General features: G+C 44.4%; 1 protein-coding gene across 2 annotated transcripts in view; it reads left to right on the top strand.

The window, feature by feature from the left end:
- The window catches only part of LOC140198137 (uncharacterized), a 204,226-nt gene that overhangs the window by 41,028 nt on the left and 140,727 nt on the right, over window positions 1-22,471 (top strand). For both annotated transcript variants that reach the window (XM_072259095.1, XM_072259096.1), the window contains exons 3-4: window positions 1,987-2,277; window positions 7,013-7,303. In XM_072259095.1, coding sequence (XP_072115196.1) covers window positions 1,987-2,277; window positions 7,013-7,303 — 582 coding nt within the window. The remainder of the gene's footprint in view (window positions 1-1,986; window positions 2,278-7,012; window positions 7,304-22,471) is intronic.

The following is a 22,471-nucleotide window of genomic DNA, read 5'->3' as shown; positions in this document are numbered from 1 at the left end:
CTGATGAAAACAGTTAAAATAGACAAGCTGCACAATGCCTTCAGCACCCCTTCAGAAGGATGGTGATGGTTTACCGACTGAGTTGTACTCGGCTACGTGGGACTGATGGGCCCTGAACCTGCTGGAAGTGTACAATGCAATACTTCCAGCTGGCAGCACGTCAGACTCCATGAGGAAGGGCAGCATTCCCCTCACACGAGCAAAACAGGGAAAGGGGTGACATCAGAAACTGGAGACCCATTTTACTGTTGAATGTCAACTACAAGATCCTGTCCAAGGTCATCACCAATTGCGACAAGTTTGTTCTGATTCACCTGACCAAACCTGTGCTGTACCTGGTAGGAAGATCTCCCCCACAATCTCCATCAGCACAGGAGCACCACAGGATCTGTGTGCTTCACCCCTGCTCTACTCACTTTACACTGACGACTGTGTGTCTAAGTACAGCTCCAACGCCACTTTCAAGTTCGCTGACGTAGACTGAGACAAATGTGATAAATCAGCCTCTACTTCCTCAGGGGTTGGCAAAGATTCAGCATGACATCTCAAACTCTGACAAACCTCTATATGTGTGTGGTGGAGAGTATATTGACTGGTTGTGTCACAGCCTGGTCTAGAAACACCAATGCCTTTGAATGGAAAATCCTCCGAAAAGTATCAGATATGGTCCAGTCCATCATCAAGGAAATCCCTCCCAACCACTGAGCGCATCTACACAGAGTGCTGTTACAGGAAAGCAGCATTCATCATCAGGAACTCCCACCATCCAGGTTGTGGCCTCTTCTCACTGCGGCCATCAGGAAGAATTACAGGAGCCTCAGGACTCACACCACCAGGTTCAGGAACAGTTACTACCCCTCAACCATCATCAGGCTCTTGAAACAAAGAGGATGACTTCACTCAACTTCACTTGCCCCATCATTGAAATGTTCCCACAACCAATGGACTTGCTTTCAAAGTCTGTTCATCTCATGTTCTTGATATTTATTGCTTATTTATTGCTATTATTTTTTTTTATATTTACACAGTTTTTGTCTTTTGCACATTGAATGGGGGTGGTCATTCTTTGATTCATTCGTGTTTATTGTAGTTACTGTGAATGACCACAAGAGAATAAATCTTATTGTTCTATATGGTTACATATATGTACTTTGCTAATAAATTTACTTTGTATTTTGAACTTTGAATGATTGCCTGGACTGGACTGGGAAGATAAAACTGAAATTGGGACTGTGGGGAGGGCTCTCTCTATCAATATCTGGGAAGAACCTGGTCATCAGGTGTGAGGGGCTCTCAGGCTGCTGTACTTGGTGCAAGTGTTGCCCATATCCCGCTCCTCCAGCTTGAGAATCCATCGAGTTGTTTTCAGGTTCATCTGGGGGTCTGAGATGGAGTGGGTGAGGCGCAGATCATAATACGCAAATCCCTGTATAGTGGGAGCAAAAATTTACCCGATGTCACCCTCACCCTGATGACCATCTTCATGTGTGGCTGCACCAGGCTGTGTGTGGAACCTAAATACACGGGCACCAGGTACCACAATGTGCTGAGGTTCTGCCTGTCCCCTGTGTTGCCAAGGTGATGAAACTGAGGGATGTTCCTGAAAAGGGGATGAATGAACTTCAGAGAAATCTGAAGGTGAGGCAATTCAGCTTCCTGAGAGATGGAGAATAGAGAAATTTGAAGCCAGTGAATTGACAGTTTTGGAGCCAGTGTAGATCAGAAGCACTGGGATCAGGCTTGAACAGGTATAGTGTGAGAGTGATGGATCAGCCAGAGTTGATGAGGGGTTTGAGGTGGGAGGCTGGGCCGGAAAGAATTTTCACAACAGTCTAGTCCAAAAGTCAAGTTCCTGTAACCCCAGTAAAGAGTGGCACAATATCCATTCAGTATTATGTTCTCATTTGCTGTAGTTTCACAAAGTTCACTATTTAGGTGTTTCACAGCCACCACATTTTAAATGAGTACAATTGATTTTATTAACAGATAAAGTTAAAGAAGAGGTTGGTCTCCTTGGCTCATCAGTTTTGCTGGATCCTGAACTCAAAGTTGATCCGAGCAAGAGTGAAATAGTTTGGACATTCATCAGCAGGAACATTTTGCATCATGTCCCAGGTCACGGCTCAGTGGAACTGAGTGGCCAGTTCAAGTTTCGTCTGCACTTTGATACTTCTAATGGTGCTCTGACTGTGAATGGAGCAGAAGATGGTGATCAAGGAGATTACACCTTCATTGTGGATGGACAAGAGCTGAGAATAATACAACTGCGCCTCTTCGGTAGGTAGCTTTATGTTTCATAGAATGTACAACATCGTTCAGGCCATTTGGCCCACAATGTTATGCTAACCTTTTAACCTATTCCAAGAAACATAGAAAATAGGTGCAGGAGTAGGCCATTTGGACCTTCGAGCCTGCACCGCCATTCAATTGTCATCATGGCTGATCATCCAACTCAGAACCCTGTACCGGCCTTCCCTCCATACCCCCTGATCTCTTTAGCCACAAGAGCCATATCTAACTCCCTCTTAAATATAGCCAATGAACTGGCCTCAACTGTTTCCTGTGGCAGAGAATTCCACAGGTTCACCATACTCTGTGTGAAGAAGCTTTTCCTAATCTCGGTCCTAAAAGGCTTCCCCTTTATCCTCAAACTGTGACCCCTCGTTCTGGACTTCCCCAACATCGGGAATAATCTTCCTGCATCTAGCCTGTCCAATCCCTTTAGGATTTTATATGTTTCAATAAGATCCCCCCTCAGTCTTCTAAATTCCAGAGAGTGTAAGCCTAGTTGATCCAGTCTTTCATCATATGAAAGTCCTGCCATCCCAGGAATCAATCTAGTGAACCTTCTTTGTACTCTCTGTCTGGCAAGAATGTCTTTCCTCAGATTAGGGGACCAAAACTGCACACAATACTCCAAGTATGGTCTTACCAAGGCCTTGTACAACTGCAGTAGTACTTCCCTGCTCCTGTACTCGAATCCTCTTGCTATGAATGCCAGCGTACCATTCGCCTTTTTCACCACCAGCTGTACCTGCATGCTCACTTTCAATGACTGGTGTACAATGACACCCAGGTCTCATTGAACCTCCCCTTTTCCTAATCGGCCACCATTCAGATAATAATCTGTCTTTCTGTTTTTGCCACCAAAGTGGATAACCTCACATTTATCCACAGTAAATTGCATCTGCCATGACTTTGCCCACTCACCTATCCTCTTAGCATCCTCCTCACAGCTAACACTGCCGCCCAGCTTCGTGTCATCCGCAAACTTGGAGATGCTGCATTTAATTACCTCATCTAAGTCATTAATATATATTGTAAACAACTGGGGTCCCAGCACTGAGCCTTGCGGTACTCCACTAGTCACTGCCTGCCATTCTGAAAAGGTCCCGTTTATTCCCACTCTTTGCTTCCTGTCTGCCAACCAATTCTCTATCCACATCAATACCTTACCCCCAATACCATGTGCTTTAAGTTTGCACACTAATCTCCTGTGTGGGAGCTTGTCAAAAGCCTTTTGAAAATCCAAATATACCACATCCACTGGTTCTCCCCTATCCACTCTACTAGCTGCATCCTCAAAAAATTCTGTGAGATTCGTCAGACATGGTTTTCCTTTCACAAATCCATGCTGACCTTGTCCGATGATTTCATCGCTTTCCAAATGTGCTGCTATCACATCTTTGATAACTGACTCTAGCATTTTCTCCACCACCGATGTTAGGCTAACCGGTCTATAATTCCCCGGTTTCTCTCTCCCTCCTTTTTTAAAAAGTGGGGTTACATTAGCCACCCTCCAATCCTCAGTAACTAGTACAGAATCTAAAGAGTTTTGAAAAATTATCACAAATGCATCCACTATTTCTTGGGCTACTTCCTTAAGCACTCTGGGATGCAGAACATCTGGCCCTGGGGATTTATCTGCCTTTAATCCCTTCAATTTACCTAACACCACTTCCCTACTAACATGTATTTCCCTCAGTTCCTCCATCTCACTAGACCGTCGGTCCCCTACTATTTCTGGAAGATTATTTATGTCCTCCTTAGTGAAGACAGAACCAAAGTAGTTATTCAGTTGGTCTGCCATGTCCTTGTTCCACATAATCAATTCACTTTTTTCTGTCTGTAGGGGACCTACATTTGTCTTAACCAATCTTTTTCTTTTCACATATCAACAAAAGCTTTTACAGTCAGTTTTTATGTTCCCTGCCAGTTTTCTCTCATAATCTTTTTTCCCTTTCCTAATTAAGCCCTTTGTCCTCCTCTGCTAGATTCTGAATTTCTACCTGTCCTCAGGTGAGCCGCTTTTTCTGGCTAATTTGTATGCTTGTTCTTTGGAATTGATACTATCCCTAATTTCCCTTGTCAGTCACGGGTGTAATACATTCCCTGATTTATTCTTTTGCCAAACTGGGATGAACAATTGTTGTAGTTTATCCATACGATCTTTAAATGCTTGCCATTGCATATCCACCGTCAACCCTTTAAGTATCATTAGCCAGTCTATCTTAGCGAATTCACATCTCATACCTTCAAAGTTGCCCTTCTTTAAGTTCAGAACCTTTGTTTCTGAATGAACTATGTCACTCTCCATCTTAATGAAGAATTCCACCATATTATGGTCACTCTTACCCAAGGGGCCTCTCACGACAAGATTGCTAATTAACCCTTCCTCATTGCTCAATATCCAGTCTAGAATGGCCAGCTCTCTAGTTGGTTCCTCGACATGTTGGTTCCAAAAACTGTCCCGCATACATTCCAAGAAATCCTCTTCCTCAGCACCCTTACCAAATTGGTTCACCCAATCTATATGTGGATTGAAGTCACCCATTATAACTGCTGTTCCTTTATTGCACACATTTCTAATTTCCTGTTTAATGCCATCCCCAACCTCACTACTACTGTTAGGTGGCCTGTACACAACTCCCACCAGCGTTTTCTGCCCCTTAGTGTTATGCAGCTCTACCCATACTGATTCCACATCCTCCCGGCTAATGTCCTTCCTTTCTATTGCATTAATCTCCTCTCTAACCAGCAATGTTACCCCACCTCCTTTTCTTTCATGTCTATCCCTCCTGAATATTGAATATCCCTGAATGCTGAGCTCCCATCCTTGGTCACCCTGGAGCCATGTCTATGTGATCCCAACTATATCATATTCATTAATAACAATCTGCACTTTTAATTCATCCACCTTTTTACGAATGCTCCTTGCATTGACACACAAAGCCTTCAGGCTAACTCTTACAACACTCTTAGCCCTTATACAATTATGTTGAAAAGTGGGCCTTTTTGATTTTTGCCCTGGATTTGCCGGCCTGCCACTTTTACTTTTCACCTTACTACTTTTTGCTTCTACCCTCATTTTACACCCCTCTGTCTCTCTGCACTTGTTCCCATCCCCCTGTTGTGAACTAACCTCCTCTCTCCTAGTCTCTTTAATTTGATTCCCACCCCACAACCATTCTAGTTTAAAGTCACCTCAGTAGCCCTCGCAAATCTTCCCACCAGGATATTGGTCCCCCTAGGATTCAAGTGTAATCCGTCCTTTTTGTACAGGTCACACCTGCGCCAAAAGAGGTCCCAATGATCCAAAAACTTGAATCCCTGCCCCCTGCTCCAATCCCTCAGCCACGCATTTATCCTCCACCTCATTGCATTCCTACTCTCACTGTCGCATAGCACAGGCAGTAATCCCGAGATTATTACCTTTGCAGTCCTTTTTCTCAACTCCCTTCCTAATTCCCTATATTCTCCTTTCAGGACCTCTTCCCTTTTCCTACCTATGTCATTGGTACCTATATGTACCACGACCTCTGGCTCCTCACCCTCCCACTTCAGGATATCTTGGACGCGATCAGAAATATCCTGGACCCTGGCACCGGGGAGGCAAACGACCATCCGGGTCTCTGGACTGCGTCCGCAGAATTGGCTATCTGACCCCTTACTATCGAGTCCCCTATTACTACTGCCCTCCTCTTCCTTTCCCTACCCTTCTAAGCTACAGGGCCGGACTCTGTGCCGGAGGCATGGCCACTGTCGCTTCCCCCAGGTAAGCTGTCCCCCCCAACAGTACTCAAACAGGAGTACCTGTTGTTAAGGGGCACAGCCACTGGTGTACTCTCTAGTACCTGACCCTTCCCCTTCCCCCTCCGAACTGTGACCCACTTGTCTACCTCCCGTGTCCCCGGTGTGATCACCTGCCTGTAACTCCTCTCTATCACCTCCTCACTCTCCCTGACCAGACAAAGGCCTTTGAGCTGCAGCTCAAGTTCCCTAACGCGGTCCCTTAGGAGCTGCATCTTGGCGCACCAGCGCAGATGTGGAAGTCCGGGCAGCTTGGAGACACCAGGACCTCCCACATCTGGCACCGAGAACAGCAAACTGCCCTCACACTCATACTGCCCCTCTCCTCAAACAACAACAAAAAAATGAATACCAATCCCTCTTCTCCTTGCCCGTTTCCGCCTAAGCCTGTTGAGCCGAAGCCGTTAAGCCTTCACTCTGCTCCCGGCTCAGTCCGCAGCCCGCAAACTCCACTGCCTGCTATATAAGGCTCTGTTCCTTTTAAATCCTCCGCGCTTCACTGTCCGATGTCACACGCCTGCGCAGTCCCGCCTCTCTGAACGCCGATGGAAAACAAAACGAAAAATTCAAAAATAGCTTCCTCCGCTGTCCCGCTCCAACTCTCAGACTTCCTGCTTTGAAGCCAGTGAATTGCAAGTTCTGGAGCCAGTGTAGATCAGAAGCACTGGGAACCGGCTTCAACAGGTATAGCGTGAGAGTCTTGGATCAGCCAAAGTTGATGAGGGGTCTGAGGTGGGAGGCTGGACCAGAAAGAATTTTCACAACAGTCTAGTCCAAAAGTCAAGTACCTGTAACCCCAGTAAAGAGTGGCCCAATATCTATTCAGTCGTATGTTCTCATTTGCCATAGTTTCACAAAGTTCTCTATTTAGCTGTTTCACAGCCACCACATTTTAAATGAGTTCAATTATTTTTATTAACAGGTAAAGATAAAGAAGAGATTGGTCTCCTTGGCTCATCAGTTTTACTGGATCCTGAACTCAAAGTTGATCCCAGCAAGAGTGAAATAGTTTGGACCTTCATCAGCAGGAACATTTTGCATCATGTCCCAGGTCACAGCTTAGTGGAAATGAGTGACCAGTTCAAGTTTCGTCTGCACTTTGATACTTCTAATGGTGCTCTGACTGTGGATGGAGCAGAAGATGGTGACCAAGGAGATTACACCTTCATTGTGGATGGACAAGAGCTGAGAATAATACAACTAAACCTCTTTGGTAGGTAGCTTTATGTTTCATAGAATGTACAACGTCATTCAGGCCATTTGGCCCACAATGTTATGCTAACTTTTTAACCTATTCCAAGAAAAATCTAACCCTTCCCTCCCTCATAGACATCCATTTTATTTCCATCCGTGTGTTTATTCAGGAGGTGATTGGGTACAGAATTCGCCATAGTTGTATTTTCCAGTAGAGGCTAAGTTGGGTGACTCACCTGATAGAATAAACACGGAGGTGTCAGATATTGAATGCAGCCGCCATTCAACCCCCATCACTGTGATGTACCTGTCATCCCAAGGAGGAGCCCGTTCGGGATTTGATCCAACATTCATTTCTGCACTGGTGGGATGAGAGAAGAAGAGCTGTTTGTCAAACCTGAGCTTGGGTTTTCTGATGGGGAGAACAGAAGGAAATGGTTGTGAAGTGAGAGTGTGGATGGATAGAAAAGGTGGAGAAATGGAAAAATTAGCAAGAGAAGGGATTGGAGAGAGGTACAAAATGCTTTAGATTAGTGTGGGATTAGGCATGACATGATGAAAGAAACTTCAATAACAATGATAATAAATAAAAGATAAAATTTATTTATCGAGCACTTTTCACACAGATGATGCAGTTCAAAGTTGCTGGCAATGGGCTAAAAGTTCAAATATGAAAAATAAAATAAAAATAAATATAAATAAAAGACAAAAAGATGTTTGTTGAAAGTAAGGTTAAATAAATAGATTTTAAGCTTTCATTTAAAGGTGTCAACTGAGTCTGCATCCCCTATAGGTTTAAGTATTGAATTCCACAGTTTAGGAGTGTAGTTCAAAAAAGATGACCTGCCTATTTTCTTCTGAGGGAGATTTTTTTTTAAATTGAAGAGACCGGTGGCAGACAACCTGAGAGCCTGAGCAGGATTATGAAAGGAAAGTGATTCTGTGATGTACTCTGGTCACAAACCGTTAAGTGTTTTAAAAACAGGGAAGACAAGATTAATATTAATTTTAAAAGATACAGAAAGCTCCTGGAGCTTCCAAATTCCACCCCACCAAATTTTTATTGGCATGTTTATGTGGGATGAAGCCATTCTCCGCACAGTGAAGTCAGCGATGTATTGTAATAAACTTTCCCATTGTGTTTATGTGATAAAGCCATTGTCTGCACTGTGATGTCGGCAATGTATTGTCATAAACTTTTCCGTTCTGTTTGGTAAATCCAGGTACTGAGATAAGGACTAGAATTTTGGGAAACTGACCAGGGAGGAAGATGGAGGATATAAAAAGAATTAAGATTGGTGTCTCTGTTTATGTTTTTGAAATCCATACAATGCTCACAATGATCACATTAACCTTATTGTTTAAACTCTGATTCTGACATAAACATTCAGCCCCAGGTGAAGGTGATCAATGAGAAATATTTTGATCCTGGCTGACAAAAAGGCAACAAACCTGAGGATGTTCTCTGAAGTAACAAGAGCAGAATCTTACTGAAAATACTGAGATGTCAGGGTATCGATGTTCCCTGTGTAGATGGGTCACTGGTGGGTCAAAATGCACTAGTGGAATGAGAGGGAGGGGGTAATTCCACAGCCTATTAAATGTACACCTTCCCCTTCCTCCTGAGGTGCCGTGTCTGATGGTTTCCATGGCAGTGCCTGTTTCATTGATTTCTATGTCTGTTCCTCATGACAAAAGTCAGTAAGGTATTTCCATGTGTGGGGCTGCTCTGTCCCACTGGGAAAACAGCAAGAGTTCTTGGAGCTGGTGGTAATTCTGGGATGAAAGGTGGTGATGAATGAACATATAGGAGGGAGACTGAATATCTGTCTGAGTGGTGCCACAGCAATAACCTCTTCCTCAATGTCAGCAAGACCAAGGACCTGATTACTGACTTCAGGAGGAAACCAGAGGTCCATGAGCCATTCGCATCAGAGGATCAGAGTCGGAGAGGGTCAGCAGCTTTAAATTCCTTGGTGTTATCATTACAGAGGACTTGTGCTGGGTGCAGCAGTTAAGTGTAAAACGCAGAAGGCACAACAGAGCCTCTACTTCCTTAGGAATTTGCGGAGATTCATGTGACACCTGAAAATCTGACAGACCTCTGTAGATGTGTGGTGGAGAGTATATTGACTGGCTGCATCATAGCCTATGGAACCACCAATGCACTTCAACAGAAAATCCTACAAGAAGTACTGGATACAGCCCAGTCCATCATGGGTAAAACTCTCCCCACCATTGAGCACATCTACATGGAGAGTTGTTGCAGGAAAGCAGCCTCCATCATCAGGGACCCCCACCACACATTCAGAAACAAGTTTTGACCCTCAACCATCAGACACTTGAACCAAAGATGAAGTTATGAGGGCAGACTAGCCAAAAATATAAAGCAGAATACCAAAAGCTTTCTCAGTTATATAAAGAGTAAAAGGGAGGTGAGAGTTGATGTTGGTCCACTGGAAAGTGATGCCGGTGACATAGTAAAGGGAGACAAAGAAATGGCAGATGAACTTAATTGGTACTTTGTATCTGTCTTCACTGTGGAAGACACTAGCAGTGTGCCAGAGGTCCGTGAGTGTCACTGCTATTACAAAGGAAAAAGTGCGCGGCAAAGTGAAAGGTCTTAAGGTGGATAAATCACCTGGACCAGCCGGACTATATCCCAGAGGCCTGAGAGAGGTTGCTGAAGAGATAACAGATGCATTGGTCGTGATCTTTCAAGAATCACTTGATCCTGGCATGGTCCCAGAGGACCAGAAGATTGCAAATGTCACTCCACTCTCTAAGACCATAAGATATAGGAGCAGAAGTAGGCCATTTGGCCCCTCGAGTCTGCTCTGCCATTCAATCATGTGCTGATACAATTCATCGAGTCATCCCCACTGCCCCTGTCTTCTCCCCATACCCTTTGATGCCCTGACTAATAACGAACCTATCTATCTCTGCCTAAAATACACCCAGTGCCTTGGCCTCCACAGTTGCTCATGGCACAAAATTCCAGATTTACCAGCCTCTGACTAAAGTAATTTCTCCGCATCTCTGTTCTAAATGGATGTCCTTCAAACCTGAAGACCTGCCCTTTGTCCTAGACTCCCCTACCATGGGAAATATTTGCTATATCTAATCTGTTCAGGCCTTTTAACATTCAGAATGTTTCTATAAGATAATCCCTCATTCTCCTGAACTCCAGGGAATACACCTCAAGAGCTGCCAGGTGTTTCTCATACGGTAACCCTTTCATTCCTGGAATCATTTTCGTGAATCTTCTCTGAACCCTCTCCAATGCCAGTATATCCTTTTTAAAATAAGGAGCCCAAAACTGCACACAATACTCCCAAGTGTGAGGGGATCCTGAAGTACCCCTATTAACTGTGCTTTTGAAAAGAGAGAGAGAGAGTTATTTAACACCGAATTGTTTGTGTGTGAGAGAGAGAGAGAGAGAGAGAGAGACACACACAAAGACTAACTGGTTGGACTGTTACTTCAAAGCACGAGAAAGAACTGGTTAACTTTTGAATTTCTGCTGGAGTTGGAGACAGCACCGAGCAGCTCGTAAGTTGCTATGGTGACCGAAGGCAGTGCAATTTAATGGACACTCGATGTTATGATTTTTGGCAGGTTGTTGATACTTCAAGGATTTTTGCCTGCTTGCATTTCTTCACAAAGGAAGGAGGGATTACTTGAATGACAGGTGGTACCCAGTACGGTGAGATAAAATGGGAGGTCAGATGATACAGACCTCAGACACATGTTCTGGACACTGAATGAGCACTGTTGAGCCCGCAGAAAAAGTGGGCTTTGGAGGATCGATCATTTGGATCGATCCATCGCTCTTGCAGTGAAAAGAGGAAAGGGGTTGACTGGTGGGGAGTTGTCCATGTGTCCACACTCACCTGGGAGATAGCTCCACCACAGAAAACCATTCCCCTTTGTTAAAGTCACAGTCGGTGACTTTGAAAGGATTTTGAAAGACAGCGAGAAGATCGATGGCATCAGCTCACCTGAAGATTCAAATCTCTCCCTCTCTCTCTCCCTCACTACTCAACTCAATACCATGAACTGAACTGAACTGAACTTTACTCATCATCATAAGACTGTATCTTTTTACCCCTAGAAATAAAGAAGCTTGGTTTTTCATACATATATTTCCCCACTTACTGATATACTTATATATATATATAATTATTGCTAACCTGTTTGATTTATCTACATTTATATTACTGTATTGTGCAGTTACTAATAAATATTATTAGTTTATAGCAATACTGGACTCCAAAGTGTTTTCCATCTCTGCTGGATCTTTATTCCCGTCATGGGGTTCGTGACATAAATTGTGGGCTCATCCGGGATATGAATAAATTGGTCGGGAGGCTGGTTTGAATTGATTGGGAAAAATCCCTTTTGATTTGGTTGTGTGGAAAAACAGCAGAAATGGATGTTAGGGACTTTCTGAAATCACCAGACCTGGTGACTTTGAAGTTAACTAAAAAGGATGATGTGCGGGACATTGCTAAAGAATTGAGAATTGAGGTAGAGAAGGGTATGACTAAGGTAGAAATTCAAAGAAAAATAGTTGAATATTATATTTCGACGAAGCAGTTTACTGAGGATGTGTTGAAAATGTTCGTGGAAGGCAAACCTATTGAGGATGAGCTTCAGCTTCTGTTGGAAAAATTAAAGATGGAGCAATTGAAAGTAAAACAGTTCAAGAGAGAGGCTAGAGAGGCAGCAAAACAGAGAGAAGAGGCAGAAAGCCAGAGACAGCTCGAGAGGGAGAAATGGCAACGTGAAGTTCACGTGGCAGAAAGACAGAGACAGTTGAAAAGGGAGAAGATGCAGCAAAGAGGTTAGTGTCAGACCCTGATGATCTTTGCAGCTCGGAAGGGCTAGTTTTGTGTGATGAATTTAAAAGGTGTGTTCCTGATGATGTAAGAGCAGACCCAGATGCAGAGGATGCCGCTTCCCTGCAGGGGTCTGATAAGAAAGCAGATGAAGAAGTTTTAACCCACAAGGTTGAGCTTACTCCAGAAAGAATTTGCCAGAGAATAGCTGTGAGGTTCGGGGTGACTTTTAATTTGAAACTGGGACAAGTGATGACAGCCCAGAAGAGGCAGCTGTTCCGATTGATTGTGTTCAGGTTGTGGAAGTACCCGTGAGTTCACAGGATTCTGAACCTTATGGTAAAGCTCAGTTAAAGTTGGAGGTGTCTGACTTAGTTGAAAAGGAATGCAGTTTTTGTGTGTCAGATGATCTTGATTCAGTGAATAAGGGGTTAACCTTGGTACCAGTGGAATGTGGGGATTCTCAGTTACTTGTATTAGACCGTGTTTTAAATGCTGGTGAGGTCAGTGTTGCTGAAAATAATGGGAAAAGTGGTGTTCCTGGACTTTTGGATAAAGTGCTGGAAAAGGTTGAATTGGTTGCGTGACCTTTGACCCTGCTTGCTGGACAAAGGCCTGCTGAGGAAAGATGTACTGCTCTGTTGAATTTTGTTTGGACATTTGAGCATCTGCAAGGTCATAATGTTATTCAGTGTAATGTTGTGGAGAAGAAGGACGAAGTTTGTTATGGTTTTGGAGTGGATGTTGCTATGGAAGCAAGTCATCGTGAAAGTCGGAGAAAGGTGATAAAGAGATTGTTTGGCCTCTTTCATAATGTATACATGATTCTCATCAGCCTGATGATGGTGCAGAGTTTGGTAAACGATGGAGGCACGTTGACACCTCTCCAAGATAAAAGTGTTTCAGTAATTCAGGTGATGAGTAAGCAGCCAGTTGAGGCCCATGATAGCAAAACCAGAGGTTTAGATTATAATGATGTGTCACAGACTTTTCTACCTTCCAGATTTCAGCTGTACTTAGAGGGTAGTACAACTGATAACAGTAAGGTGTATGAGAAATGTTTGTCTTTATTGAGGAAGGAATTTATAGAGGAACAGAAGCGAGATTCTAAAATGGTGGCTTTAAAGGAGATATCTCTCACAGGAGTGGAGGTTCAGAGAGAGTCAGTGGGATATTACCTTAAAGATGAGGTGTTGATGAGGAAGTGGAGACCAGCCACAGTGCCTGCAAGTCATGTGGTGGTTCTGAAAGTTTACAGAGCTGAGATTTTAAACATGGCTTACAGAATGCCTTTAGGTGGGCCTCATGGAGTGAGAGAGATGGTGAATAGGATTATGAAGGAATTTTACTGGCCTAGTTCAAGGAAGGATGTTGTGAATTGTAACAGGATTTGCCATACCTGTCAAGTTGAGGGGAAATCTAATATGGTTATTCAGGTAACACTACTTAAACCGATATCTGCTTTTAGTGAATCTTTTCCTAGGGTCATAGTGGATTGTGTAGGCCCATTGCAAAAGACTGCAACTGGTTATCAGTATGTGTTAACAATTGTGTGTGCTGTGTCTAGGTCCCCTGAAGCAGTGTCTTTTCAAAACACCGAGGCCAAGACTGTGGTAACAGCATTCAGTAAGTTTTTCACACTGGTTGGTCTGCCCAGAGAAATTCAATTTGACCAGGGCAGTAACTTTACTTCGGGAACATTCCAGCGGATAGTTATTGAAGTGGAAGCTAAGCACATGGTGTCATCTACATATCACACAGAGTCCAAGGGAGCCTTGGAACGGCTCAACTCAACTGTTAAGACCATGATTAAAGCACATTGTGTGAGAAGAGGAAAAATTGGGATGAATATTTCCTGTTGGAGATTCGATTCAGAAGGTATTGGAAGGTAGTTTGTTGGAACCTGTGTTCAATTACAGGCCAGAAGGACCTTTGACTCTACTCAGAGAACTATGGTCTGATTTAGAAATATGTGTCAGTGTGTTTAGTTATGTTTTCAAACTCTGGAAGAGATTTAGTAAGCTTTGCGTCCTTGCAAAGGAAAGTTTACAAGATGGTCGAGTCAAAATAAGACACTTATTTGCTAGAATTGCAGCTGGGAGAATTGCTATGGAACAAAATGGAGTCATGGAATCTGATAATGGAGTGGAAAAGCATGTTTACCCACTGAATCTAATCTCACTGAAATGTCAGAATTCCATTGTTTTGAAAAATATTACTGATAAGGTCCATCAGTTGGATCCTACACAGCGAAAACAAATGAAAGGACTAATTGGCATTCTGAAATGGTGCACAGGTGCAGTGCATCACGTCATTATGAATCCAGCCCAGCCTGTGAAACAGCATCTCCACAGAGTGAACTTTGAGGAAAGTAAAGTTGAACAAGGAATTAGAAACAAGAAAGAACAAAGAAAGAGAATAGATTACTGTATTGAAAGAGTGGGGAAGGCTAAATACCTTACTAAGATTGGCTTTGACTCGAGAGATTCTGGCAGTTTTGGCAATTGGTCTGTACAATCAAGTCAATCAAGATTTGAATAGATCAGCAGTAAGCTGTTAATTAAACAATCAAGATTTGAATAGCTCGGACTCAGCAGAAAGCAGCTGAGTGGGCCAGTGAAGGAGTGGAGCTTTGAGGCTTTGACTCGAGAGGCTTCGACAAGAAGAGGCGGAGGGCAAGCTAGCTCACAGTTAGTTTTTACAATGTCTCCTGAGACGGTGATGTGCCTCTCATGTGAGATGTGGCAGTCTTGGGGGAACGCCCCTCTCCCGCAGAGTCACATCTGCCAAAATTGCATACGGCTGGGCGATCTGGAAGACCGTGCAAAGAATCTGGAGCAGCAGCTGGATGACCTTCGACTCATAAGGGAGAATGAGGCAGTCATAGATGAGAGCTACAGGGAGGTAGTCACACCTAGGCTGCCGGAAGCAGGTCGTTGGGTGACAGTCAGAGGGGGGGAAAGCGAAGGTGAGCAGACAGGTAGTGCTGAGCACCCCTGTAGCCATTCCCCTGAATAATAAGTTTACCGTCCTGGATACTGTCAGCGGGGACGACCGACCAGGCAGGGCCTCCGGCACTAAATCTGACCCAGTGGTGCAGAAGGGTGGGACGGAGAAGAGGAGAGCCGTTGTCGTTGGAGACTCTATAGTCAGGGGAGCAGACAGGAGATTTTGTGGACGTGAGAAGGGTGCCAGGGTCCGGGATGTCTCTGACCGGGTGCACGACATTCTGGTACGAGAGGGAAAGCAACCAGAAGTCGTGATACATGTTGGGACCAACGACATAGGCAGGAAGAGGGATGAGGTCCTGAAGTGTGAGTTTCGGGAACTAGGCAGAAGGCTGAAGAACAGGACCTCAAGGGTGACGTTCTCAGGATTGCTGCCTGTGCTACGTGACAGAGATGGTAAGAATTGGAGGAGATGGCAGTTGAATGCATGGCTGAGGAGTTGGTGCAGGGAGCAGGGTTTTAGATTTTTCGATCATTGGAATCTCTTCTGGGGAAGGTGGGACCTGTACACATTGGATGGGTTGCACCTGAACTCGAGGGGGAGCAATATCCTTGCAGGTAGGTTTGCTAGCATGGTTCGGGAGGGTTTAAACGAATTTGCGAGGGGGATGGGACCCAGAGCGATAGAGCAGTGAAAGAAGTGCATGGAGTAAAGCCAGATCTAACATACAGAGAGGCTTTGAGGAAAGAGAAGCAGAATAAATGGTGTAAAGACAGTAAGGTAGAAGGGCTGAAATGTGTGTACCTCAATGCAAGAAGCATCAGGAACATAGAACATAGAATAGTACAGCACAGTACAGGTTCTTCGGCCCACAATGTTGTGCCGACCCTCAAACCCTGCTTCCCACATAAGCCCCCACCTTGGATTCCTCCATTTACCTGTCTAGTAATCTCTTAAACTTCACTAGTGTATCTGCCTCCACCACTGACTCAGGCAGTGCATTCCACGCACCAACCACTCTCTGAGTAAAAACCCTTCCTCTAATATCCCCCTTCAACTTCCCACCCCTTACCTTAAAGCCATGTCCTCTTGTATTGAGCAGTGGTGCCCTGGGGAAGAGGCGCTGGCTATCCACTCTATCTATTCCTCTTATTATCTTGTACACCTCTATCATGTCTCCTCTCATTCTCCTTCTCTCCAAAGAGTAAAGCCCTAGCTCCCTTAATCTCTGAAGATAATGCATACTTTCTAAACCAGGCAGCATCCTGGTAAATCTCCTCTGTACCTTTTCCAATGCTTCCACATCCTTCCTATAGTGAGGTGACCAGAACCGGACACAATACTCCAAGTGTGACCTAACCAGAGTTAGGAACAAAGGTGATGAACTGAGAGCTTGGATACATACATGGAATTATGATGTAGTGGCCATTACAGAGACTTGGCTGGCACCAGGGCAGGAATGGATTCTCAATATTCCTGGATTTCAGTGCTTTAAAAGGGATAGAGAGAGCGGAAAAAGGGGAGGAGGGGTGGCATTACTGGTCAGGGATACTATTACAGCTACTGAAAGGGTGGGTAATGTAGCAGGATCCTCTTTTGAGTCAATATGGGTGGAAGTCAGGAACTGGAAGGGAGCAGTTACTCTACTGGGGGTATTCTATAGGCCCCCTGGTAGCAGCAGAGATACAGAGGAGCAGATTGGGAGGCAGATTTTGGAAAGGTGCAAAAATAACAGGGTTGTTATCATGGGTGACTTTAACTTCTTTAATATTGGTTGGCACCTGATTAGTTCCAAGGGTTTAGATGGGGCAGAATTTGTTAAGTGTGTCCAGGATGCATTCCTGTCACAGTATGTGGACAGGCCGACCGGGGGAATGCCATACTAGATCTAGTACTAGGTAATGAACCGGGTAAGGTCACAGATCTCTCAGTGGGTGAGCATCTGGGGGACAGTGACCACCACTCCCTGGCCTTTATAATTATCATGGAAAAGGATAGAACCAAAGAGGACAGGGAAATTTTTAATTGGGGCAGGTGAATCATGAGGGTATAAGGCTAGAACTTGCAGGTGTGAATTGGGATGATGTTTTTGCAGGGAAATGTACTATGGACATGTGGTCAATGTTTAGAGATCTTTTGCGGGATGTAAGGGATAAATTTGTCCCGGTGAGGAAGATAAAGAATGGTAGGGTGAAGGAACCATGGGTGACAAGTGAGGTGGAAAATCTAGTCAGGAGGAAGAAGGCAGCATACATGAGGTTTAGGAAGCAGGGATCAGATAGGTCTATTGAGGAATATAGGGAAGCAAGAAAGGAGCTTAAGAAGGGGCTGAGAAGAGCAAGAAGGGGGCATGAGAAGGCCTTGGCGAGTAGGGTAAAGGAAACCCCAAGGCATTTTTCAATTATGTGAAGAAAAAAAGGATGACAGGAGTGAAGGTAGGACCAATTAGAGATAAAGGTGGGAAGATGTGCCTGGAGGCTGTGGAAGTGACCGAGGTCCTCAATGAATACTTCTCTTCGGTATTCACCAATGAGAGGGAACTTGATGACGGTGAGGACAATATGAGTGAGGTTGATGTTCTGGAGCATGCTGATATTAAGGGAGAGGAGGTGTTGGAGTTGTTAAAATATATTAGGACAGATAAGTCCCCGGGGCCTGACGGAGTATTCCCCAGGCTGCTCCACGAGGCGAGAAGAGATTGCTGAGCCTCTGGCTAGGATCTTTATGTCCTCGTTGTCCACGGGAATGGTACCGGAGGATTGGAGGGAGGCGAATGTTGTTCCCTTGTTCAAAAAAGGTAGTAGGGATAGTCCGGGTAATTATAGACCAGTGAACCTTACGTCTGTGGTGGGAAAGCTGTTGGAAAAGATTCTTAGAGATAGGATCTATAGGCGTTTAGAGAATCATGGTCTGATCAGGGACAGTCAGCATGGCTTTGTGAAGGGCAGATCATGTCTAACAAGCCTGATAGAGTTCTTTGAGGAGGTGACCAGGCATTTTGATGAGGGTAGTGCAGTGGATGTGATCTATATGGACTTTAGTAAGGCATTTGACAAGGTTCCACACGGTAGGCTTATTCAGAAAGTTAGAAGGCATGGGATCCAGGGAAGTTTGGCCAGGTGGATTCAGAATTGGCTTGCCTGCAGAAGGCAGAGGGTGGTGGTGGAGGGAGTACATTCAGATTGGAGGATTGTGACTAGTGGTGTCCCACAAGGATCTGTTCTGGGACCTCTACTTTTCGTGATTTTTATTAACGACCTGGATGTGGGGGTAGAAGGGTGGGTTGGCAAGTTTGCAGAGGACGCCAAGGTTGGTGGTGTTATAAGTAGTGTAGAGGATTGTCAAAGATTGCAGAGAGACATTGATAGGATGCAGAAGTGGGCTGAGAAGTGGCAGATGGAGTTCAACCCGGAGAAGTGTGAGGTGGTACACTTTGGAAGGACAAACTCCAAGGCAGAGTACAAAGTAAATGGCAGGATACTTGGTAGTGTGGAGGAGCAGAGGGATCTGGGGGTACATGTCCACAGATCCCTGAAAGTTGCCTCATAGGTAGAGAGGGTAGTCAAGAAAGCTTATGGGGTGTTAGCTTTCATAAGTCGAGGGATAGTGTTTAAGAGTCGCGAGGTAATGATGCAGCTCTATAAAACTCTGGTTAGGCCACACCTGGAATATTGTGTCCAGTTCTGGTCACCTCACTATAGGAAGGATGTGGAAGCATTGGAAAGGGTACAGAGGAGATTTACCAGGATGCTGCCTGGTTTAGAAAGTATGCATTATGACTAGAGATTAAGGGAACTAGGGCTTTATTCTTTGGAGAGAAGGAGGATGAGAGGAGGCATGATAGAGGTGTACAAGATAATAAGAGGAATAGATAGAGTGGATAGCCAGCGCCTCTTCCCCAGGGCACCACTGCTCAATACAAGAGGACATGGCTTTAAGGTAAGGGGTGGGAATTTGAAGGGGGATATTAGAGGAAGGTTTTTTACTCAGAGGGTGGTTGGTGTGTGGAATGCACTGCCTGAGTCAGTGGTGGAGGCAGATAAACTAGTGAAGTTTAAGAGACTACTAGACAGGTATATGGAGGAATTTAAGGTGGGGCTTATATGGGAGGCAGGGTTTGAGGGTCGGCACAACATTGTGGGCCGAAGGGCCTGTACTGTGCTGTACTATTCTATGTTAAAAAAGGATACTGGAGTGTTCCTTTAACAGGCAGGGCTAAAGAGATATCAGCATTTGTGACACTGTCTCGACTGTATGAATACAATGTTTTACACTTCGGGATGAAAAATGCTCCAGGGACATTTCAAATAATGGTCAATTCTGTGATTGGAGGGTTAGAAAGCACAGTTCATAACAATGATTTAGTGGTCTGGACAGACATGTGGGAAGAGCATATTGCAGTGATAGAAAAACTGTTTGACAGAACTTTGCTGACATCGCTCTCCCCCTAATAAAACTCCTAGGGAAGACTGAAAGATTTGTATGCAGTGAGTTTTGCCAGGAGGCATTTGAACGTCTGAAAACCATCCTGTGTTATCATCCTGTGCTCAAAGCACCTGATTTTTCAAAACCATTCTCGATAGCAACAGACACTAGTGACGAAGCTGCTGGGCAGTACTGTTACAGGAGGGTGTGGGTGATATTGAACACCCAGTAGCTTATTTCTCAAAGAAATTTAATGTGCACCAGAAAAATTATTCAACTGTTGAAAAGGAGTTATTGGCACTTATTCTGGCCTTACAACATTTTGAGGTTTATACTTGTCCTGCTCAAAGGCGCCTTGTGATTTACATGGATCATAATCCATTGGTGTTTTTAACTAAAATGAAGGATAAGAATAGAAGGTTGTTAAATTGGAGTCTGATGATTTTTTACCTGTATTATTTCAAACTCTATAATTTACAGTTAGTCAATTTTTTTTTGTGTGTGACGGGATTCTGAAGTATCCCTATGAACTGTGATTTTGAAAAGAGAGAGAGAGAGTTTTCTGCTGATCAGCCAATGCTTCACCCATGTTAGTAACTTCCCTATAATTCCATGGGCTCTTATCTTGCTTAGCAGCCTCACGTGCAGCACCTTGTCATAGGTCTTCTGAAAATCCAAGTACACCACATCCACTTCATCTCCTTTGTCTACCCTGCTTGCAGTTTCCTCAAAGAATTGCAGTAGGTTAGTCAGGCAGGATTTCCCTTTCTGAAAACCATGCTGACTTTTGCCTATCTTGTCATGTGCCCCCAGATACTCTGTAATCTCATCCCTAACAATCAATTCCAACAAACTCCCAACCACTGATGTCAGACTAACAGGTCTATAGTTTCCATTCTGCTGCCTGCCACCCTTCCTAAATAGCAGAGTAACATTTGCAATTTTTTAGTCATCCAGAACAATGCCAGAGTCGTATCAATTCCATCGGGTGCAGGAGTTCTATCCACCCTCAGACCATTAAGCTTCCTGAGCACCTTCTCAGTTGTAATTTTCACTGCACATACTTCACTTCCCCGACACTCTTGAATGTGCGGTACACTGCAGATTTCTTCCACTGTGAAGACCGATGCAAAATGCACATTCAGTTCCTCTGCCATCTCAGTATCTCTCACTGCAATAGCTTCAGTGCGTCATTTTCAATTGGTCCTATATCTCCCCTCAACTCCCTTTACCATTCTATGTACTGAAAAAAGCTTTTAGTATCTTCTTCGATGTTAGTTGCCAGCTGCCTTTCATAATTCATCTTTTCCTTCCTAATGACCTTCTTAGTTTCCTTCTCCAAGTTTTTTAAGAGCTTCCCAATCTTCTATCTTCCCACTAGCTTTGGCTTCCCTGTATGCCCTCTCTTTTGCTTTTAATAGACAGTAGACAATAGGTGCAGGAGTAGGCCATTCAGCCCTTCGAGCCAGCAGCACCATTCACTGTGATCATGGCTGAATCTAAATTGTCTACCCCATATTCTTAAACTGTGACCTCTGGTTCTGGACTCGCTCAACATCGGGAAAATGTTTCCTGCCTTTAGCATGTCCAATCCCTTAATAATCTTATATGTTTCAATAAGATCCCCTCTCATCCTTCTAAATTCCACAGTATACAACCCTAGTCGCTCCATCTTTCAACATATGACTGTCCCGCCATCCCGGGAATTAACCTCGTGAACCTACGCTGCACTCCCTCAATAGCTAGAATGTCCTTCCTCAAATTTGGAGACCAAAACTATACACAATACTCCAGGTGTGGTCTCACCAGGGCCCTGTACAACTGCAGAAGGACCTCTTTGCTCCTATACTCAACTCCCCTTGTTATGAAGGCCAACATGCCACTAGCTTTCTTCACTGCCTGCTGTACCTGCATGCTTACTTTCAGTGACTGATGTACAAGGACACCTAGATCTCGTTGTACTTCCCCTTTTCCTAACTTGACACCATTCAGTTAGTAATCTGCCTTCCTTTTCTTGGCATCAAAGTGGATAACCTCACATTTATTCACATTAAGCTGCATCTGCCATGCATCTGCCCACTCACCCAACATGTCCAAGTCACCCTGCATTCTCATAACATCCTCCTCACATTTTACACTGCCACCCAGCTTTGTGTCATCTGCAAATTTGCTAATGTTCCGTTTAATCCCTTCATCTAAATGATTAATGTATATTGTAAATATACATTAACGCGTGGGCATGTGGCCAAGTGGTTAAGCCATTGGACTAGCAACCTGAAGGTCGTGAGTTTGAGCCCCAACCGAGGCAACGTGTTGTGTCTTTGAACAAGGTACTTAATCACACATTGCTCTGCGACAACACTGGTGCTAAGGAGTTTGGACCCTAATGCCCTTCACTTGGATAACATTGGTGTCGTAAAGAGGGGAGACTTGCAGCATGGGCAACTGCTGGTCTTCCATACAACCTTGCCCAGGCCTGCACCCTGGAGAGTGAAGACTTTCCAGGTGCAGGTCCATGGTCTCGCAAGACTAACGGATGCCTTTAATTGTAAATAGCTGCCGTCCCAGCACCGAGCCTTGCGGTACCCCACTAGTCACTGCCTGCCATTCTGAAAAGGACCCAATAATCCCTACTCTTTGTTTCTTGTCTGCGACCAATTTTCTATCCATGTCAGTACCCTATCCCCAATACCATTTGCTCTAATTTTGCACACTAACCTCCTATGTGGGACCTTATCAAAGGCTTTCTGAAAGTCCAGGTACACTACATCCACTGGCTCTCCCTTGTCCATTTTCATAGTTACATTCTCAAAAAATTCCAGAAGATTAGTCAAGCATGACTTCCCCTTCGTAAATCCATGCTGACTCGGACCGATCCTGCCACTGCTATCTAAATATGTCGCCATTTCATCTTTTATAATTGATTCCAGCATCTTCCCCACCACTGATGTCAGACTAACTGGTCTATAATT

This window comes from Mobula birostris, chromosome 5, assembly GCF_030028105.1.
Source record: "Mobula birostris isolate sMobBir1 chromosome 5, sMobBir1.hap1, whole genome shotgun sequence".
NCBI lineage: Eukaryota > Metazoa > Chordata > Chondrichthyes > Myliobatiformes > Myliobatidae > Mobula > Mobula birostris.
Note: the sequence above shows the minus strand (reverse complement) of the source record. Positions and strands in the feature narration are given on the sequence as shown.